The 26,257-nt window shown below is 40.0% G+C and overlaps 3 protein-coding genes and 1 long non-coding RNA gene across 5 annotated transcripts; 2 read left to right on the top strand and 2 right to left on the bottom strand.

Annotated features, from left to right (window-relative positions):
* Positions 1-418: 418 nt before the first annotated feature.
* On the top strand, positions 419-1,468 carry LOC143741233 (trace amine-associated receptor 13c-like). The gene has a single exon (XM_077233656.1). The coding sequence runs from the start codon at positions 419-421 to the stop codon at positions 1,466-1,468; it is 1,050 nt and encodes a 349-aa protein (XP_077089771.1).
* Positions 1,469-5,664: 4,196 nt separating this feature from the next.
* LOC143741239 (serine/threonine-protein kinase pim-3-like) lies at positions 5,665-9,311 on the top strand. Of its 2 annotated transcripts, XM_077233662.1 has the most exons (10): positions 5,665-5,789; positions 6,056-6,201; positions 6,356-6,533; positions 6,663-6,797; positions 6,873-6,967; positions 7,113-7,163; positions 7,254-7,632; positions 8,417-8,593; positions 8,822-8,910; positions 9,038-9,311. In XM_077233662.1, exons 1-10 carry the CDS (start codon positions 5,675-5,677, stop codon positions 9,047-9,049), a joined length of 1,377 nt encoding a protein of 458 aa, XP_077089777.1. In that variant the 5' UTR covers positions 5,665-5,674; the 3' UTR covers positions 9,050-9,311. The 2 variants fall into 2 exon arrangements, with proteins under 2 accessions (XP_077089777.1, XP_077089778.1); XM_077233663.1 differs by lacking the exons at positions 5,665-5,789; positions 6,356-6,533 and having other exon boundaries at positions 6,067-6,201.
* On the bottom strand, positions 6,081-8,810 carry LOC143741243 (uncharacterized). The gene is made up of 3 exons (XR_013204975.1): positions 8,729-8,810; positions 8,391-8,627; positions 6,081-6,217 (listed from the first exon to the last, which is right to left on the bottom strand). It is a non-coding gene; the product is annotated as an uncharacterized LOC143741243 (long non-coding RNA).
* A 1,421-nt stretch (positions 9,312-10,732) lies between the features above and the next one.
* Positions 10,733-23,019, bottom strand: LOC143741235 (alpha-2-macroglobulin-like). The gene is made up of 35 exons (XM_077233658.1): positions 22,822-23,019; positions 17,787-17,970; positions 17,563-17,719; positions 17,404-17,456; positions 17,249-17,269; positions 16,980-17,145; positions 16,803-16,887; positions 16,625-16,739; positions 16,427-16,547; positions 16,231-16,340; positions 15,988-16,158; positions 15,684-15,908; positions 15,395-15,607; positions 15,167-15,316; positions 14,830-14,979; positions 14,666-14,741; positions 14,495-14,520; positions 14,386-14,426; positions 14,070-14,292; positions 13,856-13,979; positions 13,663-13,784; positions 13,536-13,587; positions 13,360-13,443; positions 13,098-13,274; positions 12,885-12,960; positions 12,646-12,802; positions 12,491-12,565; positions 12,254-12,416; positions 11,972-12,156; positions 11,682-11,903; positions 11,475-11,596; positions 11,277-11,358; positions 11,113-11,196; positions 10,910-11,015; positions 10,733-10,832 (listed from the first exon to the last, which is right to left on the bottom strand). The coding sequence occupies exons 1-35, from the start codon at positions 22,899-22,901 to the stop codon at positions 10,792-10,794; spliced, it is 4,239 nt and encodes a 1,412-aa protein (XP_077089773.1). The 5' UTR covers positions 22,902-23,019; the 3' UTR covers positions 10,733-10,791.
* Positions 23,020-26,257: the final 3,238 nt, after the last annotated feature.

Raw genomic sequence — 26,257 nt, 5'->3', positions numbered from 1 at the left:
ATGAAAATGTATTTAACTATGGAAAGGAAACATTAAGACTGTTCCAGAAACATTATTTTAGGAACGTTTTTTTAGCTAACATTTACATAACTTTTACATAACTTTTTAGTGAAAGTTCTGGGAACGTCCCCTGTTAGCTGGGTAACTGGTTAAAGCAATAACCACCACACCTGTGTTTAGTTCAGTTCCACTTGTGCATTCATGTGAAACTACAAAACAATAACAAAACAGTGAAGAAATTAAAACCGAATGCATTTGCTTTTGAACAGCGTCTGAGAATCCTAAACTGGACTGAATAAATGGCTTGTATTTCAAAGCTAATGTTCAAAAAATAAATTATTCACACACAAAAAAAAAAAAAAAATACATCAGAGTGGGCGTCAGAGGGGTTGGTCCATCTGATCCAGACACTGTATAAATGAAAGGAGAGCAGAACAAACTCCTCACAGGAGGAGACTCAGTCATGGCCTATGAGACAGAAGATCGTGAGACTCAATGCTTTCCTGCCATCAACTCATCATGTATCAAGGGAAAACGCTCTAAATATGAATACAATATCATGTATGTGTTTGTATCATTCCTATCAGCATGGACTGTGTTTCTGAACCTGCTGGTGATCATCTCCATCTCTCACTTCAAGAAGCTTCACACTCCAACCAACCTGATTATTCTCTCTCTGTCTGTGGCCGACCTACTTATGGGACTTATTGTGATACCCATAGAGGGCACTAGGCTGATTGAGACGTGTTGGTACTTTGGAGACACTTACTGTAGACTGTTTATGATAATCCTTGGATTGGTCTTCTCAGCATCTTTCAGTAGTTTAGGTTTAATTGCTGTTGATCGTTATGTGGCTGTGTGTCACCCTTTACAATACCCACAGAAAATAACCACAACTAAAACTTTAGTGAGCATCGGTCTGAGCTGGCTTTCTTTTTCAACTTATAACACTATCCTTGTAATTTATAATGGATATTTTGACACTTCACACAGAACAGACATGTGTTATGGAGAGTGTTCGGTTACGGTGGGTTTTGCCTGGAGAGTTACTGATCTGTTCATGTCTTTTATTTTTCCATGTACCCTGATCATAACGTTATATTTGAGGATATTTTATGTTGCACGTCAGCAAGTGAAAGTTATAAACTCTCTGATGAAGGGTGGTAAATGTGTAATGGAAGGTTCAGTAAGGAGAAAATCTGAGCGCAAAGCTGCTCTGACATTAGGAATTATTGTGACAGTTTATCTGCTGTGTTATATTCCGTACTATATCTGTTCTATGTCAGTAATTTCTTCCACAACCATAAGTTTTTTGACATGGGTTGTGTATACAAATTCAGGTCTGAATCCTCTGGTCTATGCTTTATTTTATTCCTGGTTTAAAAATACTGTTAAAAACATCTTAACTCTTAAAATATTTCAGCCAAAATCCTCTTTGGTCAACATTTTTACAGAATATCAATTGTAAGTAAACTGGTAAAGCTGTCACTCATGAAGGTAGATATAATTATCATTGTCTAATTTATCTTTGTAATTTTCAAAACATGTATAGCTCATTTAATTGAGTATGTTTGCTGTTTACATCTCAAATGCAGGTTTTGTCAGAATTGAACAATTAAGCAAACTTCGTTAGACACACATTGAAATTAAGTGACAAAATCGTTCATGAATTGTGTTGCATTGGATCATTAAGTTAACAGTATAAATCCTCAATCTACTGGAATAATGAAAAAGGTAGATAGTATGTACTTTATACTTTCATTAGTTATGCCTCATCTGTGTTAGCATATAGGAAAAACACAATTACAAAAAAAAAGGACAGTCATATAGAGTAGTGGTTGTCAACTTTAAACCTGGAGTAGTCCAGCTCTGCACAGTTTAGATGTCTCTCTTATCAAACCTGATTCAACTTGTCCGCTCATTAGTAACTCAGCTAAAAAAATTTTTGTGGAAAAAATCACCATTTTTTTTTTGTGTGCGAACATTCCCAATAAGTTATGAAAACGTTATTTCTAAAAGTTTTTTTTAATCGTTCAAAATGTTTTTTTAAGAAATTGTTTTAATTGGTTTATGTGATTATTAGAGAAACATTCCATTCTATCATTAGCCATTTCTTCTTATTCTTATTCTTCTTCCGCTCTGGAAGTCTATGGTAGCCCATAGAACCGCCTGTGGGAAAGTTATGAAATTTGACACACTGATAGAGGACGGTCTAAACCGTCACCATAGCAAATTTGAAGTCAAATATGGGTCATCACGATGCCCTGAAGGACCCTGAGAAGCTCTGGAAAAATGTAAACACCCTGGAAAAATGTGTCAACATCTCGAGTTGCCATCTGGCTCTGCACCGGTTTTGACCGTTGCTGCAGGACAAGCACATACTATATTGGTTCAGACAGACAACACTGCAACGGGTGGTTTACATTTACATCGCAAGTACCATCATAAAAGCCGCTATGGGCCAAATCTTCCACAAGATTTTTTTTTTTTATGTTGTTGTAAATGTAATTGACTTTAATACTATGATAGTTGCGGGTTTTTAAAAAAAAAAAAACTTTTAAAACAAGTATTATGTAACTGACCCCTGAATAGCGAGCAGCCGCATATTGCATCAGTGCATTCACAGTGTGTTTAGATGTGTTGCATGCACACCTCTAATGAATCTCAATCTCATCTCACCCTCAGGTGCACATTTACTCAACAGCAAACCATAATTGACTTGTCATCAGGAGTAAATGAGACACTTGTCATTGCTTGTTTTACTAATCAACAGCTTCAAAAAAACTGGTAGCCAGGCAACAGACAAGTGACCAATCCTGAGTGGAGATTTCACTCCATGCATTCTACCAGCACTGCTTCCTACTGTTTCCTTCCTTTTTCTGCTGTGTAACAAGAAAGGGGATATGTGCCACCCAATGGTCAAAGTTGACACACTGTGCATTAGAGGGCACCAGCAGAAAGAAAAAATATATTGTTACAACCAAAAGGGAGACCACATGCAACAATTCTAAATGAAACATTTATTTTAATGATGCATACGCACAAGCTCAAACGTTGGGTATCTGGTGAAAAGTCAATCTCCCCTATTGAGATTGCGCAAGCAATTTTAATTAGTCCAGGATAAGCACAAGTACAATTTTGATGAACAAAACAACACACGTGTCTTCTCTTTATGTTGTAAACAAACACAGCATCCACTCATGTGTGAGTTTGCTCCTGCGCATACGTCATTGTGTGACAGGTAGCTCGTGCTCCAGACTGGTATGAATACGCTCTGGACTATTTGCTGAGGCTGTGGATTACGTGGAAAAATATTGTATATAGTTTTCAGTTTCTTGCATAGGCCGATTGTTTCGCTACTTAAGACCTCAGTGCATCGTCAAGAGCCATGGGTATTAATTGACCCATGCTCTGTGTGGCCAAAACATTTTTGGACTAAAACCCAAACTCTCCTGTGTCACCTCCAGGCTACGAGCATCAAGACAGACCCTCTTCCCAATCCTGATTCAATTCAACATAGTAAGTGCGTAACAACGACTTCAGAGACTGATGAAAACGCTTTGACGCAGCTTGACTCAAAGCGTTATATGCACAAGACTGGTCCTTCAATCGCTCTGAATAATCTTGAGCATACCGAAAATGGAAATAAATTGGTTTAAAGCTGTGACCACAGCCTTGGTAGTCATCTTACACAGGGGATAAATCGTGGGATAACGCATTGTTTGGAACATTACTGTAAGCAAACACGAGTTTTTTGGAGGCAATGGCCCAGGTCAACACAAATAATTATGTGTACAAAAGGTTTATTTATTACTGGAATCGGGCACAACAGCACAGGTTTTAAAGCCTGATTGGGTTTACCCAACATCTAGCAGGTCACTATAGCAATAGCAGCTACAGCAAGTTAAAATATATGCAGCAACATCTTTTTTTAAAGTTGAAGCCAATAGAAATTGCCGCAAAACCCTGTGATAAGTTTTTTTCCAGTCCCAAAAGGCCGGCAACATCTCTATGGGCAGCACTTAAAGAGATATTCACCCATAAATGAAAATTACCCCATGATTTACTCAACATCATCAAGTCATCCTAGGTGTATATGACATTCTTCTTTAAAGGGTAACTAAACCCTAAACCAACTTTTTTTAGTTAATGATCTGTAAGAATGGGGCTTTATTAGTGCTGTTCATTGATTCGAGTAACTTTTTTGACATTTGGGTGTAAAGTGTTTTAATTTTACAATATATGGTGTAAAAACGTCTGAGTGCTTCCCTCTTCAGGTTGAACGGTGGCTACTGCAGTTGAATTTTCCTATTGGGTGTTTGCGGTGGTACGTGACGTAAGGGGCGGGAGGTGACATAAGCAGGTTCCACTTCACCACGCCCTTGGTACGAGTTTCGTCATATCCACTGTAGAGAGTCAGGAGTTGGAATAGCAAGTATTGAAAACGATCAGGATAGAGTATTTAACTGCCCTCGGTTCATCCCCTCTATCTCCGCTGGGCTCCGCCCACTTTTCCAGCATTTTTCAAAAATTTCCAGTGGGTGGAGTCAGGCTCTGACCATGGGTTTAGTTACCCTTTAACTGTGACCGTAAAGGGTTTGCTATCCTGTGGCTCCCTCTGGTGGACAACATTAGTATTCATCTCTGAACCGAATTGACATACAGTAAATGTCTGATACTTTTTTTTAATGATTACATTTTTTAATGATTATTTTATTACTGATAATATTGCCGCATCAAACTCAAATTCACTGATTCATGGTACCTTATTTCATGCTGTAATAGTTGAATTTTAAACTTCCATTTTGTAGCTAAGCAGTAAATATACATTATTATATCACTAGTTAAATGGTTATTTAATAATTACATTCAGTCCTGCATGAACAGATTCGGTTTGTTTGCAGATTCGATGTGCGCTCACGCTCTCTGCTCACGCACGCGACTTCGGGTGCGCGTGCGTGCATATTAGTGATTCGAATTTGAGTTGCTATGGCGACGCGTGTTATGAATTCTGACTGCAAATATCAACACTTTGATCGCTATCTGTTGGTTGAGAGACGAGGCGAATTCAGAGACTTTTGCTGAATATTTTCTGAGCTGATCTTGATATTTTGAAGCTGTTTGGAGGATTTCATAGAGGAGACTTTTATTCTAGAAGGAGATGGGATAATATAGCTAACGTTACATCGTTTTATTTTTTAAAAGTTCATATTATTTCTGAGGACTCTTTAATTGTATTGTTCTTTTCTTATTTTAGAGGGAGTTTGGAGGTTTTTTTTTGGGGGGGGGAGGGGTATTTCTGAGGAGCATTGTATTTTATTGTATTGTATTTTGTATTGTTTTTATTGCAGTTTGAAGGAGGATGCCAGGCCCGTCCCAGGCACAGAGCCAGGAGCTTATTCCCGGATATTTAACACCTCTGTCTTGTGAGTTTGTTTCTGTGTCCACAGGTCCGGCTGACAGGGAGAGAGAGTGGCAGAGAGACAGCCAGCAGAGCCCAGATGATGGACGTCCGTCCACTTCCTCTAAACACTCTCGCAGAGGTCCGGCACTGAAGAGAAAGCGTCGTTCTAGCGCTCAGGTGTCCGACTCCCATCAAAGCGCATCCTCAATATCCAGCACCCATGCGGCTGAACACCATCAACCCGTTAGTGCTGGCGCTGAGGAAGATGAGATGCCAATGGGAAAGAGGAGGAGGATGGAGAGTTTTGTGAAGCTTCATTACTGTGACTGGAGCGGCATCATCTCAGACCAGAAAACTGCACCGATAACTGAGAGAAGAGCTGAGGGTAAATCAAATGACCATTGGAGATTATCAGTGTCATTAATTACCATATATGACCACACTATAATATATCAAAATACAACTGAAGTTTGATCGAGGCAATAATCAGATTTATTTTTTATTCCAAGACATGTCTTGACATATTTAAACTAGGATTGTTTAAAAATTAAAACATTTTACCAGAAGAATAGCCATAATATGAGTATCCAAAGCTTAATAATTATAATTATTAGTTTGAAACATGCTTTTGTTTGATATTCCCTGCTTTAGATCAGAATGGTGTCCAGTCCAGTGCCTGTGCTGCAGAGGATCATGGTCTTCAGGAAGCTGTATCCAGTGGTGTTGAAGATCAGCAGGTTCAAACCCCTCCAGCTCCAGTCCATCACAGTCCAGCACTTCTCCAGGAATGGTTTAAGGTATTGGCCCTATAAGCTACAAATTAATTTGAATATTAACATTTGGAAGATTTTGACACCTTTTTGTGCATTTGTTTTAAATGTTCTTTGTTTATTGTGATATGGGAATAAATCAAGGTCAAATCTCTTGTATGTGCTCTATGTATATCATCAGCCTGTTAGTGAGGAAAGTGCTAGTCAGGAGAGACAGAGGAAGAAGAGTAGTTGTGTAGATCTGCTCTCTCTTCACTGGAGTTCTGGAGAGCATCTCTCTCTTCACAGCAGTGGCTCAGGTCAGGCTCAGAAAGTGGAGGATCAGACCACTGCAACCATTAGTGAGAGACACGCTGAGGGTAAATCCAGTGACCAGTTGAGAATGTGGAAATGCTCTGTTTATTAGTGCTCTGTACATCAGAAAGTCTACATAATTTTTCCAGGACTTGTCTTAAATATTTAAACAGAACTTTTATTTTTTAAATCAGAGGATCATGGTCTTCAGGAAGCTGTATCCAGTGGTGTTGAAGATCAGCAGGTTCAAACCCCTCCAGCTCCAGTCCATCACAGTCCAGTCCGTCCAGCACCAGCTCACAACAACAGAGTGGACGTGACAACTGAGCGTGAGTTTACGGCCATGACCTCAAACATTAAACTCACTGCTGTCCATGACACTAAAATGAATCATCTTTTTGCAGACGACATTTTGAGCCGGTATGAAATGGGCAGAATGCTTGGTGAGGGATCATTCGGCTCTGTTTATGAAGGGAAACGCTTGGAGGACGGCCTTGAGGTATCGCCATTTTCTTACAATATTTAGCCAACAAATTATTTTGTCTCACTATATCCATTTCAAGTCTTTTTGTGGATATTTTTCCACTATTTACTGCATTTGACATATTAGAAATGTAACAATTTATTTATTTTTTGTTGATCAGGTGGCAGTGAAAATTGCCAGAAAGCCGCAGAACATGAAATACATCTACATTGTAAGTAAGCTACACTCACTATGTGTTTTTCAAATTAAAATATGTAAACATAATGACAACACCTTCATATAACAATGATCTTTGTTCCAGCCTGGTCATCCCGCACGCTTCCCATTAGAGGTCGGCCTATTAACCCTTGCTAATAGCGGCCCCAAAGTCTCAGAGATCATTGAGCTGCTGGACTGGCAGGACCAGCCTGACCGATATATCATGGTCTTGGAGCGTCCCTCACCCTGTGAAGATCTGTGGGATTTCTGGAACGGTCACGAAGGCGTCCTAAATGAGGACACAGCACGGTTTATTATGGCGCAGGCAACAATGGCAGCTCAAATGTGCTGTCGCCGTGGAGTGTTTCACCGGGATATTAAGCTGGAGAACCTGCTGATCAATACAGAAACTCTTGAGGTCAAACTGATTGACTTCGGGTGCGGGGATCTCCTGCAGGAATCTGGCTATGAACGATTCTGTGGTATGAATTATGAATCAAACCTGTAGTTTGGGACTTAAAGGGTTAGTTCACCCAAAAATGAAAATTAAGTCATTAATTACTCACCCCCATGCTGTACCAACCCCGTAAGACCTTCGTTCATCTTCGGAACACAAATGAAGATATTTTTGATTAAATCTGAGAGGTGGATCACTGCTACATAGGCTGCCAGAGGGAATGAAACTTGACGGCCCAGAAAGTCATTAAAGAACATGTTTAAATATTCCGTGTGCTTACAGTGGCTCAACTATAAGTTTATCAAGCGACGAGAATACTTTTTTTCCGGAAAAAAACACATAAATAACGACTTTATTCGACTATTCCTTTTCTTCCTTGTGGGCCTGAGACGAGAGTTCAAGAGATTTCCACGACGCATGCGCGAGAACTGAACAAGAAGTATTAGAAGAAGAACGTCCTCTTCTCAGTTCTCGCGCATGCGCGTGGAAATCTCTTGAACTCTCGTCTCAGGCAGTAGCAGTGATCCACCTCTCAGATTTGATAAAAAATATCTTAATTTGTGTTCCGAAGATGAATGAAGGTCTTACGGGGTTGGTACAGCATGGGGGTGAGTAATTAATGACTTAATTTTCATTTTTGGGTGAACTAACCCTTTAAGTTCTAGTGACTAGTTCAATCGGTGTCATATAAACCATATCTCACATGTGAGTCAGCATTTTTAAAAATTCAAAACACCAGATGTTTTTACCACATGCTACGGTAATTCATGCTATGGTACTTACCCATCAGACAACTCTTTTTCCTGCAGGCACTCTAGACTACCGCCCGCCTGAGTCCTGCACAGAGGGCAAGTACCACGGGAAACCAGCGACTGTGTGGTCTCTGGGAGTGCTCTTATTCCTGCTGGTGTGTGGACGCTTTCCAGAAGCAAGAGACAGGCAAATGATGGATGAAGACATCTGGTCTGAGCCGGGCTTGTCCAACGGTAAGATGGCATTCATCACAACAAAGAAGACCAACTGTCATTTAAATCATACAAAACAAAGAAATTACAAAAAAGTAACACCAAAAGATAGATATTGGATAATACAAGCATTTTTTTCTGATTTTCTGACCGTACTTTATAGAATAGTCGAATCTTACAGCTTAACACAAAGACAGCAGGTGTAAAGTTGAAGGTAATAATCTGACTCACTTCTGTCGTTCTGCACAGAATGCTGCCTCCTGATCCGATCCCTCCTGAAGGAAAGCCCAAGACAACGCATTTATTTGAGGAAAATCCTTCGACATGAATGGTTTAAGGTAATGAGCCTAAGATCAGCTACAAATGATTTTGAAGACTATATTCACTTTTCATTTTAAAGATTTTAAAAATGTTTTGTTCTAATTGTAATCTATGACTGTAACCTTTTGTGTTTGCTTGTTTCAGGTCACAGAATAAGACATGAAGAGGAATGCCAGAAGTTCCTGTGAAAGCTGCTTCTGGCACGGCCTTCTCCAAAGATCCTGCACCGGATCCACAGAGTCTCCAGTCTTCGGCTGCTTCCTCCTTCTGCTGTGCATCTAACAGCTGATATGAGGCTCACACAATGCTTTAGATACTTTGTCCGGCTCCTTGTTTTGAGGAAGGAATATTTTCATCTTGCAGTATTTGGTGACCACACATGCAAATGCAATGTAGATAGTGTAAATATTAGAAATCTGTTATTTGTTCCCGATCAAATAGTTTTGACTGAGGACAAAGTTAAGTTTTATAACTTTATATTTTTATTTAACCTTTGTACTTTGACCGAAGATCAAATTATTGTTCATTATTATTGTTCAATAAATAATATTTTATATAAACAATATTGGCGTACCTGATTTTGAGAAATAGTATGTGTGTTAGACCGCTTAACACTGATTACTATCAGGATATGAGGAGACTTTCAACCAGCATAATAAAAAATAATGTAGACAATCCCCTATTGCACCTCAGCATTTTCCAAACACTTCTATCTTTATATGGAAATAAATCTGTATTCTTCAGGAGGGGCAGGTCCTCTATCCACATTATTATTTATTTTTTAATGCCAAGGTATCAAAAACACAAGTACATAGCAAAAATGTAAAAGTTACATACAATTAAATGAGATTATATCCCTAATTTATACATGGGCCTATACATACAGGTTTCATAAAGCCCATTACAGCATTATTAGCAAGTTAGACCTCAAGTTAGTTCACGTAGTGTAATAGCGTAGCGCTTTGTGTTGTACGTCACATGTAGGCTCACTATTCAAAATCTGTTGTGACTTAATGGGCCATTAAAACGAATAAAAGTTTCTTGCGGTGTAGAGATCTTCTTGACCCAGACACTTTGCGCATCGTAGAGGATCACCCTTGAGGAGCGGTTAGGGTTGAGCAATTTAAAGTAATTTTATGCTGTGTTGGAGACATGTTTTCAGCCGTGCAAAACTTGTTTTCCATATTCTCCAACTGTAAACGTTAGAATGTCATGTAAACATTTCACTGCTAAAGTTCACATTTAACAAGCACTGCTGCATGCACAATAATTCTGGCTAAAACATAGATTTTGCATAAATTAATTACAACTTAAGGAAATTCTTTTTTTGGAAAGCAAGAATTCCCAGTTTTAAATGAAATAAAATGAAGCGTTTTAAACTTCACATAAAACTGCTTCACTGAGAGGCTTATTGAAACTCCACTATACATTCTAGTATTGTTTGTTTATTGCTTGTTATAGTAAAACTGGCTACACTGATATTATTCTAACTGAATGCCTACATTTAAAAATTAGCTTCTTGCCATGGTTGTCAAAGTAGTTTTGTAATCTGCAAGCTGTGCTTGATGAATGGATGCTTGCAAGCAAAATACAGAATTAATATGTGAAAGGAAGGTTAAAATTCAGTTAAGTGGCTTTGTAGATTAGTCTTTTTGTGGAAAATTGTCAAGTTCAAGCTCAAAGTTAATAACCACCACTGCCTGAGTGAAGTACATTTCAATCATGTTACAAGGATTTGAAGTCAAAGGATGAATACAAAATCATGAAGACTGCAACTTCCTGCTTCAAATGTCAGATGACAAACAAAACGGCACAAAAAAAAGGCAATAAAAAAAGGACTTATTGTATAAAAGCAGTTTTATTCTAGTCAAGTGTCCTACAGCCAGTACTGAATCAAATCATGGACAGGGACATGTGTAGGTAGTCTCAAACGAATCACCTGAAAGGGAACAGAAAATAAACTGGATCATTTTTAACAGTGAATTCAGCCAGAGCATGATTAGGACGAAAGCATACTTGTTTGATAGTAGTCATAAACGTTGATGACCGCTGGCTTGAGATTTTTCACTGCAAGAACCTGTTTCAGCTGCAGAGTGTAACTCATGGGAACGCCTTTGGGAACCTGCGAGAAAGGAAAGAAAAAAGGATGAACAGCAGCACATACACAGCACTCAAGATGGCAGTTAGAGAATATATACACCCAGTGTACACAGTCTCACCTCTTTCAGATACACTAAGACATGATCATCTTCAGCATCAACTCGCTCCACTAGCGGGGCAAATGATTGGGGTGAAGAACCAAGCTGAGGATAAGACACTAGTTTACAAACAATTACATCTGAAGGAGCTTAAAGCCTCTTGGGACTTTCTAAACCATACGAACCAGTGACGTATCTGCCGTGAAGCCCGACAGGAGCTTAATGTCCACTAGAACCATGTTAGTGCTTGCTTTTACACCATTGTATCTGAATGAGGGTGATGGAAATAAAGAGGTATTGTCAAAAAGGATCAAGACCACTTCCTTTTGGAAGCGTCATTTACATGAGCTGCTTTCAGGACACAAATTCAAAGCTGCTCTTACTTCACCCTGAAGTTCAACATAAGATTGGCTCCAAGCAGTTGACAGTCTCCAGTCACCTGCGCTTCGACGCTCAGCGTTTTGGCAGTTTTAACAGGTGTTGGGATGTTGTAGAAACAAGCAACCTACAGTATGAGCGCAGAGCAAACAAAGCACAGTAACATTTGGATGTGCACAACAGAAAGGGGGGGAGGTGATGAAACTACAGACCTGCACAGACACACAAGAGGATCCTGACGCTTTAACACTATATTTGCCGGGAACGTTCTTCAGCGGCTTCTCCTGATACAGCAACCTGTTGTCCCGATCCACGTTGAAGCTATAAGAGTCTCCTCCTACTACTGAGGACTGTACGGTAACGGTGCTGGAGCTGTCCAAGCTGAACACTTGAGCAGCGTACACCGACAGGGCATGAAGAGCCACCACAGTGTCCTAAAAACAAGCACCAGATTAAAAACTCGTCATAAATGACTGCGCTCATGTTTGGTAGTCAGAGGCACCTGGGTGGAGGAAAAGCCCCCATAGGGATTCTGCTGGGCCACTAGCCAGTTGACAATGCGGTTAGCATACACCAGATTAGCTGACGTGAGAGGCTGGACAGAGAGTACCGCTAGCAGAACGTAAGAGCTGATCTCCACTGCCAGAGTATCACCAGATGTTGTCTGAGACCAATGGACCTTAGAGCCTTAGGATGAGATGGAGGGGAGAAGGTTGATGACAAAGTGTGATGACATCATTTGTTGGACAAATGATGAACCAACATCGAGGCTGTTAAATCTCACCATCAGAAATGGCAAGGTTGTTCAAGCAAGTTAAAAGCTGCGATCGAGTGGTGGTCTCTCCAGCCAGACTGAAGGTGTAGGCCAGCAGAGCCGTGGCATAAGTGTTTCCCAGGTTCCCAACAAAAGGCCTCAAGCATGACAGAGCATTGGTAATGATGGGATCCTGAAAAAAAACAACCAAATATCAGAAAACTCATCTGCAAGGAGCGCACAGAACTACTGGAGATGTTATTTTACCGTGGTGGGGACGCCTAGTTCGAGCAGTGATGCAACAATGTAGCCAGTCATGGTCACGCCGTCACCAACTCCACCCTAAAACACCACCACATGTCATTTAGAAGAACGGTCTCATGCCAAGTCTATAGAGTAGAGCTAAGAAATATGAAATGCACCTTCATGTCGTTGTGGTGCAGAGTTCCCTGCTGCATGAAACAGCCGTCTGAACCCTGCTTGCTGATCAACCAATCCTTTGCACTCTGCAGGACTTGTGGATCAATGAAGGTAAATTGCCTCGCTAGCCCAAAGGACCTCAGGACAAAGGCAGTCAACCTGGCCATGGAGAAGATGTCAAACTGAACTTCACCACTGGTGCCACAACAGATTATACGCAGTAGAACAGTGCGAAACTCACCATGTATTCGATTCATCATTACCAAATGTGCTGTATGAACCATCCTTGTGTCTGTAGTTCAGTTGTCTTTGGTATCCTGAAAAGGCCAAAAGCCAATGCAAAATGCAAATTGGTCAGGGAGTTAGACAGTCTGGCACACTCCAAGGGGAAAAGGACTAAACCTCCTTGGAATTTAGTTTCCTACAGATTTAAAGTGAATTTAGTCATCCATACCTTTTTGAAGGTATCCTGTGGCGGTCTCTCGGATGGCTGCAGTGAGTTGCCCCGTGACTTCCAGGTACAGCAGGATGTAAATATTGGGAGCAAGAACAATCATATTCTGTTCTCCACAGCCATACGGCATCTGTAGTAACCTGTCCAGATTCTTCAGTGCACGACCCATTATATCCCCTACAAGAGGTCAAGCATAAAACACATCAGAAACAAAGTTATTCTGCTAATCACCTGTCAGTTTCTACACAAAGACATGCTTTACCAAGGACTGAAATTGAGCATCTGGCTGATCCTTGAACCACATTTTTTGGAAATGTCAGCGTCACGTCTTCAGAAAGAATGTTTCCTGCAGACCAAAAAAGAAAAAAAAGAAAAGCGCTAGGCAAAAGTTTGGCTATACAGGGAGAATGTATTGGGGAATCATTGAGTGCAACAAACCCTTTGGACACAGCAACCAACTCTGGGTGTTTGTCCTTTCAACTCCTTCAGGCTATAAATACAAAACTACATCAGAAAAGCAGCATGAGCTCCATGATCAAACTCCAGAAGGCTGGTTAACATTTACCAGGACAAGTAGTCTCCGAGTGACTATGTCAATGCGTCCTCTCGTCGGCACGGTCACAACCTCAGTGCCACATCGAGTCCGGGATGCTTCGGCTGAAGCACTGACAGTCACATTGACGGCTCCTGCAGTGACAGACAGGAAGTGAGCCACGCCTAATATACACTAATTTAGAGAGAGGCAGTCCAAAACTGACCGAGAACAGAAGCTGAGAGAACCCATTTGAAGGTCTTTCTCCCATTGGCACAAAGACAGGATGAATATGGATCAGTGTATGGTTTAAGAGTGAAGGCCGTGGACGAAGCTGGTGTTACTTTAACCTGCCAATGAAACAGCACATGGAGCAAAGACACATGACCTTCTATATACACACACATCCATTTTATATGGCAAAATAAACCATGGTATACCATGATGCACTTGGACAGATAGCTGAAGACCGTGGCCTTCAGCTCAAAAGACTCCCCACGGACGATGGAGTACGGCAGAGAGAGCTCCAGGAAGAAGGGCTGGAAGACCGTCAGCAGAGCAGGAGCCAGACCAAAACCTTTTGAGGACAGGCAGAACGCCTCAGTCTCCCATGTGGTGATGGTGTCAGGAACAGTAAGGGGAATTTGTGTGGATCCAGTGTCTCTGAAGGACAACAAAAGAAATAAATAAGGGGAACAGGAGAAGTAAAGATTGTGGGAAACTAGCGTAAGGAATAACACAAGATGCTTCACTAACCCCACTTGAGCAAGCTGCCAGAACCATGTTTCTGGAAAGTCCTAACAGTGACTTCTGCAGAGGAAGTGTCGCCTCCAGCACTTTCTTTTTCAGGAGGAGCACCAGGAGCCATTTCAAGAGGACCATTCAAATTCACTGAAAGAGAAAAAGCAACTTTACACCCATTTACTCAATTTGCCCATCCACAAAGAAAGAGGAATAACCTCCTAAAACTCCAGGCAAGTTCACCATGTCATGCAGAATTGTTTATGGAAAGAACTGCCCATCTGCATAGACCTACTTTCTGAGAAACGTCGATACAGCGGGCACGGAGGGGCTTGTACAGCAAGATTTGTTGCGATCTTCATTCCCAGGCTCTGTCATAGTAACAAATCAAAACAAGACAGATTTAAAGTTAATCACTCTGTATTACTCAGTGACTATATATCATGAATGGTTTTCTACCTTGAAGGTTGTGTAGGCTTGATTTGTAGGACCAGTGTAGGCAGGATCTATAAGAAAAGCTAGACTGGGTCGAAAACCTAGACAATCTGGTTCATCCTGAACGCTGTATGGGTAACCAGATAGTGATCGCACCGGGAGCAAGTCAAACACCTAGGACCATAAATCAGTTTTGGTATGTCACTGGTTTACGGCATGTTATGGTCACATAATGGGTGTTAAATGTACATTGAAATTGCAAGAATTATAACATAGGTTTGTCCAATTGATCCATCAGCATGAATAAAATTCTAAAGCCAGTCAAGACCAACAAGAATTTAGATCAACTGCACATGGATACCATTTTAGCACTCAGACGTCTTCCTGGCTCAATGATCCGGATGCTCTGATCTACAGCACTGATGCCACACAGAGATCCTGCTTGAGCAGAGACGGTCAGAACATTTTCCTCAGCAGGAACGGCCGTAGCAGGAGAGAACTGTAGAGACACCTGGAACAAGGACCAACACGCTTTAGGACAAGTCACAATTACCCTCTTGAAGCCAAAAGATGCTAGTGCACATCATACCTGGTTTTGGAAACCCATTTCCGTGTCAAACGACGCACTACCAACAACAACATTCTCACTGGGCAGAACGCAGTAGACCAGAATCTGCACTGCTGGAGCCATATCCACACTGACAGACAGCTGGAACGACACAGAGCCGCTTGTGACTGTATTAGAAGCCCTCGCTCTGACCGTCTGAAATCCATGGAGGACAATCAATCCTCTGGACAAGACCTGACAAGACAAACAGGTGCATAAAACAGGCAAGAGCAATGTTTCTAAAATAAAAATCCCTCTGATGTTCACTCACTATATAGATTATGTCAGTGCTGTAGTCTCCAGCCTCTCCAACAAAAGAATACTTCACGGTCACTGGATACGCAGCATCAAATTTGAGCGGCTGCTCGAGCTTCACTATAGTCAGTTCACTAGATGGGTTGCTGGAAGAATCTGGTTGGAGAAGCTGAACAACCCTTGTATCTGTAGTGAAGTATGGAGATTTGGAGCTATGAACAGCCGCTGGAGTCGCACTTGCCTGGGGAACAACAAATGGAATGGGTTTCTTGCGAGTGTGAGAATATATGGTCTATACTTCACAAAATAGCAAATCGTACCACCAGATTCAGAGCGGCTTTAGGAAGACTAGCAGTGCAAAGGGAGAACGAGGCCAGTCCGTTCTGGTTTGTGGTCAGATTCTGCAGCAGTTTGTTGGGCCAGCTGTTACCATCCAGGAGATAAACTGCTTTGTTTGCGATTGGAGTCCCATCAAAACGAGACACTGATATCTGTTGGGAATCAAGGTTAGGAAAGGGAACCAATGGGAAGGTTTCTGCGACAGAGGATGAACTTTTACTTGCCTTTCCTTTTATTGTTGATCCAGGTTTGAAATAATCCGGGAGGTCCACAAACGTGACTTTGCCGACTTCAAACGAAATGGACACTGTTGCAGATTTTGACATCAAAACATCTGGAGAAAGAGAAACAAAAACACTGAACAAACAAGTTAACTTCCTCCATACACATACCATTGGTTCAGATCAGCCAACAGCTCACCTGTTCCCTCCTCAGTGACAATCACATTTACAAGAAAAGTGTCTTGCATATTATTTTCAAATTTGGTTTTAAAAAACATGGATGTATCAACAGTAAGGGAGACACAGCCTGTTGCATTCATCTGGTAGAAGAACAAAGAGTCAAATTTAGTAGAGCACAAGCAGAAGAAATAAATCCACTGAAAGGCAGGAGTCACACCTTTGCGGTTTGATTCAGGCACCAACGGGTCAACTCAGGAACCACAACATATGGAAGTGGATCACGGCACACTTCCACCAAGGCTTGGCCAGGTACAGGTTGGCCATATGTGTATCTGGGAAACATCACAAGATCAAGAACTGACCAACCACAAGACAAGAAAATAAGTGTCACTCACTTGGCACAAGCCTCAACTTTCAGTCCCACATCTGCAACGCTGTACTTCTGTGGTTGGTTTACGGTCACGTCAAACCTGGGCAAAACTAAACCAGAAACAAATGCTTTAAATGAAAGACCTCAGATCTGTCGTTGTACTGTTGCACATTATATACACGCAGTGTTCAAAACAACTTACCATATTTTTTCACCTCAAAAACATGGGAGATAATTTGGTTGCCAATAAAAGCCTTTAGTGTGTACATCCCAATCTGAGCCTCTGGGTTTAACTCGTGAGAAAGCTGCAATATCCACCCCGTTGAGGAAATGTTTGTCCACTGACCAATCCGGTTATTATTATTGTCCTATTAAACAATCAACAGCTCAGAGAAATACTGCGAACACAGCAACTGCAAAATAAAGTAGCATTGGCTCCATTCAAAGACTTGCACCGGAGCAAATTCTCACCTCCACCACCACCAGATTGTACTGAAAGACACAAAGACAGGAATGTTAAGCATTTAAAAAGAACAAAACACTGATGCAGCAGTCACTGAAGAAAAGGATATTGTAAAACATTACATGTAAAAATAACCTGCAATTTGTTCATGGTCAGGCCTTACCATCTGATCAAGAGGCAAAAACTTGCCATCCATGGTGACAACTCTGAAATTCACTGCAAAAACAGCAAACGCTCACATTAATTGCAAAATGCACTTAGACTTGTAGCTTAATGGTCTTCTACACCTCGAATACTTAACCAAGGTTAATTCACAGCTCACCCGTTTGTCCTGGATTGTAGATTGGTTTGTCTGTTTGGATGAAGGTCAAAGGCAGGTAACGTCTGAACATGACTTTCCTCTCTTCAGTCGCTCTGAAGACCTTCCCTTGAACTTCTACCTTCAGCGTCTGCACAGATTCTCCATCTACTCGAGGAGCCTGTAGAGGAACCCAGTTAAGAAAACCAGACGACAAAAACCAAAACAACTTGCATCTAATGACAGACCTGGAAACAAAAGCAGCGGTGAAATGGCTTTGAAGAAACCTGCTGCACAAGTTGAGTCATCCCATTTTCACCATCAAGCAGAGAAACAGTCATTGTCACACTCTCTTGGGGTTTCAGAAGACTTGCACACAATTTGGCATTAGATCCAGTTTCAATAACTGAAGGGAACGTCACCATGAATAACCTGGGTAAACATCATGAAGTTTAGGTTCAGGGTCACAATGGAATCAGGTCAGAACATTTACATGTTGGTTGAACATCCACAGAAATTAGCTAAATTAAACCACAGGTTTGCCAGGTCTGTGCATCAAAAATAGCCCAAAGAGATCATCTGTCTGGGAACTGAGCTGCACGACTTTGGATAAACTTTCAGGAAGAGGTCACGATACTGAACAAATAACTAAACACAATGGCCCTCATTTATCATTCTTGCGTAGAAACGGGCGTATATGTTGGCATAAGATTATGCTTGCACTCCTCTCACCGCCTGATTTATGAAGCGGTGCGTACCTTTGAAATCCAGGTGTACGCAATACCTGCGCTTGATAAATGCCGCGGCTGAAAACGATCGTCATTAGAATAACACGCCCCTATATATTCAAGTATCCGCTTCCCCCACGCCCTCATTTTTACGCCATGGACACACGGAAGACGGCAAAGAGGAGACACTTCTCCGATGTGGAGATCGAGACCATCACGAAAAATTATTAAGTCAAACAATATTGTTGATGATAAATTCAAAGTTAATTGCATTTCTCAAAACGCTATAAATCCATCCATTTTTTGTAAAAAAACAACAACTAAAAAACAACAAGAGAACATGCAACATAATCAGGGACTCATACTATAAATTAAATAAGTGCAACTGCATTAAATAAAAAAAGCCAAACAAAATAAATAGTAAAATAAATTAATGGTAAAAATAAAATAAATATTTACAATGTCACGTTCCAATAGTGTTCACCACATAAAACAAATAATTTAAAAATCACACAAAAATACAGTCCTTAAATACAACAATGTTAAAAATACATTCAAATCATTTAGTAACACATTTAGGCTAATAGTCATTCGTGCCGAACTTGAAAAAAGTAATAACAATATTCAGGCCTACTATTAGGCTACGTGTTGTAGCCATTAACTAAGTGCATTTAGTTTCATATTTGTCAAATTATAATGTTATTTTTTCCCCATCTATGTTGATTATGAAAAGTGAACATAGGCTAAGATAGGATGCGCAATATATCAGGAGACATGCTCAGACATGATTTTGGCCACTTAAGTTTTGTAGAAAGCCTTTCTTTAAAGTGAATTTCGTTTTGTATAAATTGTATCTTAATTTTAATATTTTTTTACATCAACCAATTGCCTGGATTTAATAAATAAGCAAATAGCAGACAATATAATCATGAGTCATGACATAGAGGTGCGGTCCCTTGCATTGCACGTGAACTGGAGCGCATCTCATCACAAATTAACCGAAACTCAGTATATGCCTCACAGACATGAGAAATATATCTATAAAGAAAGCTTGAAATGTCTTTAACGAAACCATTATAAACGAAAATAAATAGGCTACTCTATAGGCGCGTTCACTACGGAGATGGTGATCAATTTCATCTTTGCAGACAACACTAGTTTATTAATAGAAATAAAATACAAATTTATTTTTAAAAATGGCATTTAGGAAAAGAGCTCCTCATATCTTTTAGTTTGTCAGTGCGTTTTGTGGTGTTAAGAATTTTTTTTCTGCGCATTTCCGCACTAACTCAGAACGTGCGTACATGTACGCCACCTCCTGACCTGGCGTAGAATTTGAGCGTGCCGTACGCCAACGTCCATAACGATAAATAAAGTCACCGTGGTTTTGGGTGTACGCTGGAAATTTGGTGTACGCACTTTTGATAAATGAGGGCCATTGTAACCTAATAGAAGGTTCTAACAAGGTTAATTGATAGTGCATTTCAAAAAATAATGAAAAAAAAAATTCAGATTGAATGATTCATGAATACTTGTTTACATTCATTGGTCACCACTAGAGGCGTACAATCAAAACAATCATTATTTGAAGCGACGATTTCACACATGAACACTCCTCTCTGGCTCAGCAGCGCCAACACAGATTTGAATATGCTGTTTGATTGTCAAAGGTTTAACAAACAAATCTTTGTCATTTAGGAATAAGGGCCATGTGGGTATTTGAATCAAGATCACAATCTCTGAACGATTAATCGTGCAGCTCTAGATTGTAGATTGGAGCTTCGAATTTAAAGGCGCATCATGAAAATCTGACTATTTCTGTATTTAAGTGCTATAATCGGCTCCCTGGTGCCTCTACCAACACAGAAAATGTGAAAGTGACTGAGCCTGGTTGGTACCTGGATGGGAGACCCCCTGAGAAAACCAGGTTGCTGTTGGAAGAGGTGTTAGTGAGGCCAGCAGGGGGCGCTCACCCTGTGGCCTGTGTGGGTCCTAACGCCCCAGTATAGTGACGGGGACTCTATACTGTCAAAGAGCACCATCCTTGGAGACGTTAAACAGAGGTCCTGACTGTCTGTGGTCAATAAAAATTTCAGGATGTCCTTCGAAAAAGAGTAGGGGTGTAACCCCGCATTCTGGCCAAATTTGCCCCTTGGCCTCATCATGGCCTCCTAATCATCCCCATAAATCTATACACACGCACTACTAACATGCTGCACATTGGTGGTGGTTGAGGAGATTCCCTCTTCCATATGTGAAAGCGCTTGAGTACGCAGTCAAAAAGCGCTATATAAATGTAATTAATTTCGCTCCCCTTCTGACGTAGAAAGGGGATCTTATAATACCGGCCCTTAATCTGCACGTTTCCACCATTTGGTTTTCGCAAGCGACAACAGTGTAACCAGGCAATAATTCGAGCAAAGCACGTTTGTCGTTGGCTGCACAGACGAGAACTGAACAAAAAATTAAAAAGCCATCTTATAAAGACCTCAGGGAACTGTCACCTTGTGTAAAAGTTAAACATGACAATACATTCAAGTCGAATAGAGGAGTCAATGCAACTCCACAAAACTACATAAAATGTACGTTTCTGAATGGTTAGTACATGCGAGTCTAAAAGTTGCAACCTCTTCCTGAGCTTCTCCGTAAGGCTACAGTCAGCTACTGGTAATTTCTGAGACTGGCATGTTTTTTTATTGCCATGGATCGGCTATCTTCTGAAAGGAGCAGCAGCTCATTTGCATTTAAAGGGGTCATATAATGCCATTTTCATACAAGTTAATTTGATTGTTTAGGGTCTAAATGAAAAGTTTGTAATATACTTTAATTAAAAATTCTCATTAGTATTGTAAGAAAACACTAATTTTACCTGGTCAAAAACAGCTGTTTTCAGCACGCCATTTCAGTGCATATGCCTTTAAATGATAATGAGCTTCGCTCACTCCGCCCCTCTGTTCTGCGTGCGTTCATAACAGCGTTATGACCACACCGCACGTGGAGTGTTTCCTTGACAACAGTTGAGGGTATAGGAAGAAAAAAAAAAAGGCCGCGGGAGTCTCTGAGGAGGACACATCTGTGCAACCGTATAAGTTTGAACCGGAGTCGGAACAAGATGACGGCCCGAAGAAGTTCGACAATTAAGGCTCGAACATGACGTTTCTGAATGGTTGGTTATTATATTGTCACTTTGATCTATCTTTGTGTACTGGCAGGGTAGAGTAACTTAGTGAGATTTACGAACGCTATGCGTTTACTGATGTAAGTTATACGTACTCAGTTTGTAATAACACAACCATAACACGTTGTTCATTATAAACGTGGGATTATGAATTATATTGAGAACGTCGTACATAGAAAACATGCCGTATGTACCCTGAGTGTAAACCTTAGCCGCATTCATCGTGAAGCGATTTGCAAAGATTAATATAAAGGTTAATACAATTTTACACTCACTTTTTCTGGAGGTTCAGCAGGGAGACATGAATAGTTGGTAATGATTCTTTTTTCAGGAGCAGCTTCTTATCAAAATCAGCTTTATAAGTTACTTCCTTCGTTAATAAAGCAGTCTGGTGAGAAAAGATTTGCGAATCGCGCAAACATGAAAGCATTGACGTTGCTCGTGGGGAATATTCCCTTCGAAAACAAAACTCAGCCACTGTGTCTTCAGCGGTTCGGATTTAGGAACATCAAACTTACTGCTGTGTTCGTCATTACACCCAAGAACAGTACACCACAATCGCTTAGACGACATTCTGCTCCAGCGTATCAACAATGACGGACTATGATGACTGACAGCTCGCTCAGGGCAGGGATCTGTTGAAATGCTGCTGTCAATCAACAATCGTGGGAGGGGCGTCCAATTTAGTGACGTCACAAAATCGAACGGCTCAATTTGAGGCAGGGGAAAACATAAGGAGATTAAAAAAAAAACACTGGATAGATTTTTATCATTATATGATGGTTGTGTACAGGCACTGCCAACACACATTTCAGTACAATCAACTTGAAAAAGTGCATGTACCATTATATGACCCCTTTAAAGGGACACAAAAACGGCACATTTTTGATCACCCCCAAAACGGGGCAAAATTGACAAGCTATAATAAGGATCTGGGTGGTATTTTGAGATGAAATTTCAGACACATTCTGGGGACACCATAGATATATTACATCTTGTGAAAAGGGACATAATATCACCTTTAAATACGTGGGGTTGGTCGTCTGAGAAACCTTTTACCTGTGGGGGGGATAAAACCCACAGAATTGGCAACACTGAATTGCCATGGTTAAAAATAAATATTAAAAAGAGAGCACAAGCCCATTTTTGTTTTGTTGATGAGGAACAAGAAACTCGTTTCAACAATGACTTACAAGACATAAAACAAGTGTTAATGAACAATTCATCATTTTGCCACTAGATGGTCACAAAATACAACATGATCAATTAACTTTTAACATATGGTTAAAACTTTGGGGATTAATTTCGGCATCTTTAAAATTGCATCAGCATAAACATTAGACTGCTTCTGTTCACTTCAAAGCCACTGGTACTTACGGTCTTTTGTGTCCATCAACAGCAAAGAGAAAAAGGGCTAAAATGAGCCCTTTCCAAACACAAAACTCCCTCACAGCCATGAAGAGCAATCATCCAAGACTAGACAGAAATCAAGATCTCTTTCAAAAACCCTGCAGCACTTCTGTTAAGATTCACGCTGTTCAGCTGCTCTACAGCTTAACTCCAGATCAACTGCACTGATGCCAGCGTTATTTAAACGCTCTTAATAATTCAGAACAGGTTGATTTAGCTCTCACCGGCAATCTGGACGTCTTTAGGGCGGAGCCCCGGTAATTAATCACAGGGTTGCCAACTCTGAAACACAGGCTCTACAGGAAGGTGTAGTTTTTTGAAACTCTGCAGGACAGTAGCCCTCCAGGACAGACATTGCCCATCCCTGCTGGACGCGTGTTGTCTTATGAACCGCTTTCTTCTCACTCAGATACTCGCGAAGGTCTCTGTGCTCTCGCGCTAGAATTGAATTCGCTTCGCTGTTGGATTACATTTTTCAAAAGTTATCCCATCAGGGCCCAGTTTTTCAAAAGTAATCCACTAGGATTTTGGATAACGGATTGGATCAAATGTTGAAAATGGGTTTTTCAAAAGAAAAAACGGATTACATAATCGGATTAGATCATGTTGGATCAAACCTTTAGTTTGGGTTTTTCAGAACTTTTTTATAGGATTTGGATCACTTTGATCCAAAAAATCTGGATTAAACTGATCCCATCAGAAGGGTGGATTCAGCGTGGATTTCATGCCCAAAATGTAATGAAAACTTTAAAAATGTATCAATAATACTATATTTGGATCATGCAGAATCTTACAAGATATCCTATATTTATTCATAAGGTTTTAATTTTATTTGTTCATCCGTCAGGCTACAGTGATTAGGTAGGCTTTAACGTATTCACCCTTTCAGTATAGGCCTACAGCAGAGTGGAAAGAGTTTGGCCTCATAAAATAATCCCCCAAACAGCTGTCAAAATTGACCAAAAACAATACATTTTATTCTGTCACTAGTTGATATATATATTCATCACAATCGAAAATATTTTTGTTTTTAGAATATTTATTAGCGATGCATGCAATGATTACAGAATAACCAAAAAAAAAATGCAAAGAATGGCAATCACTGATTTTTGAAATCCAAAACAAATCCAAATCAGAAATAGTGTCTAACTATTGCGTCCCTTGTTGCACGTCCTGTTTGCTGGTTCTGGCAGAATGCAGGAGGTTGGTTAGGGTCTCCAAGGGGCTCAGGTGCATCATTGTCAGCACAGAGAGGGACATTGCGCTTAGTAGCGATGTTGTGCAGGACAATACAGGCAAGGGAATTATTATGAAATTATTGTAGAGTATTTGACATTAAGTATTTTTTTTTTAATTCAATACATCTATATTTGAAACTTGTTAAATATCCTCAATGTACAGTGTTTGTTACTTGGGTTGTCTACTTGTTGCTCTTTACATATCTATAGTTCTACATTGTGATTTCCTATCCGGTTTGAGCACTGGTTATCCAGATTTGGTGATCCTGGAAAGTTCCTATCCGGATCAGATTGATCCAATACGATGTTGCTTTGAAAAACTGGCTCAAAAGTAAGCTGGATTACGTGATCACGGATCGCAAAAAAAAGGATTACTAAATCCAGATCAATTTGATCCAGATTCAATTTTTTGAAAAACTGGGCCCAGAATAGATTTCCACGAAGTTAAGATTGAACTACCTGGAATTCAACCAGATGTGGCTCTTTCATTCCTGTACAATTTAAAATTTAATCATTTAAATCAAATATCCTATCTTGGATAAATGGGGCGTTTTGATGTTTTATTGGGTGATGTCTAAAGCATTGATGCAAGGAGGAGATCCAGTCACATGATCAAGTCAAATTTTATTTTTTAACAGCAGACAATCAAATAATAAATGAAGAGTAAAATTAATTAATCTGTCATCAGGATTAAAAATGTAATAAAGAAACATTTTAACAGTTAAAATTAGCCTACTTTTAATATTTCTAAGTAAAATGTAATTAGCTAACACACAAGGTATAATATTATTTGCCTAAAGATAATTCAAGTTGGTTGAGAGATCTCTCTTCGAAAAGAACAGGTTGAAAGAAGCAAGGAATGAGTCCAAACACTGACCAGCACAGCAAATATTATTTCTCTTATGCAGATGCTTATCAGCACATGGCTAAAAAACGTTCACACATTGTCTCGAACCCCAAATGTGTCAGAAAGTTGTTTATCTTAATACAATACACAATAGAGAACTACTGCACAACATGTCTCTTCTGCAAGATGTTCAGCAAAGATAACATCCGTTTGTCACTTTATTCTGAGACATTCAAGTATTTGTGACATGCAAACATCTAACAGAAACTTACAGACTTTTGCCCTCATCTAAACACCAAGTACAAAAGTTCAGCTTAAGTCAATCAGCTACATTTTGAGGCATAAAGATTAATAAAATAAAGCATTAAAACACAGGCCTACATTTCAAATGATAATAATTGGTAAACACATCAAAATTATAATAATGAGATTAAGTTTGTTTAAATTATATTTAAGATCTAAATGATTAAATGATAAAACATAAGCAAATGATAAAACAAGCAAGAAATAAATATTTTTTTCTTTTTCTGCTTCATCAAGCATCACAAACACCTCTGAACGATAGTCATACCAGATGGGTGAAATCTGAGATCTGATAAAATCTGTGATCCATGTTTGAGGTAAAATTATTCCTGGTTTGTATATTTGGTCATGAAGACACATCTTACAGCGTGTTTTGTTTGACTGACTTTGTGTTTCTGTAAAGTGGATGTGAAGAATGAGATTAATGACTGTAAATACAGCTCATGTTTGGCTGCTATAGTTAATACAAGTGTGAAATCTAATTGAAAATCTACATTAAACCTGGAATTAAACCTAGAATAAAAATGTGTATGGAGTTAATATTGTTCCATAATTAAACAAACAAATCCAGCATTTTGCAAACAAACTTGATCTGCTTTGCAAAGGAAAACTCGACTCGCAAACAAACAGAAAGCAATGTGCAAGTACAAAGGTCAATTTGAGCGGAAATGCAGTGGAGTAACACATATGCATTGTGTTTTGCCAATATAAATAAATGAGCCTAGATAATATTTCACAAATAAATACAAACCATCCTACAAATTGCATGTAACCTTTGAACAAATACCAAATCTAATGCATGTCTGCCTGTTATGATTGTGAGACACTTGAGAATACCACCCATTTCTGAGCGTAGAGGCGTCTTGTCAACGGCACTTTTGCCTCAGTGATCGTTTTCAGCACCCTATCCGGGAGACACCCGGGTACCTGTTGAGGGGCCATACATGAAGGGCCAACAAGTCGGGACGGGGATGCCAGATTTTCCCGTTTGCCTGCGTGAGGAGATCTTTCCTCA

Source organism: Siphateles boraxobius, unplaced genomic scaffold, assembly GCF_051911475.1.
Source record: "Siphateles boraxobius isolate OS27281-9 unplaced genomic scaffold, OSU_SipBor_1 180, whole genome shotgun sequence".
Lineage (NCBI taxonomy): Eukaryota > Metazoa > Chordata > Actinopteri > Cypriniformes > Leuciscidae > Siphateles > Siphateles boraxobius.
This window is presented reverse-complemented; position numbering and strand designations above follow the sequence as displayed.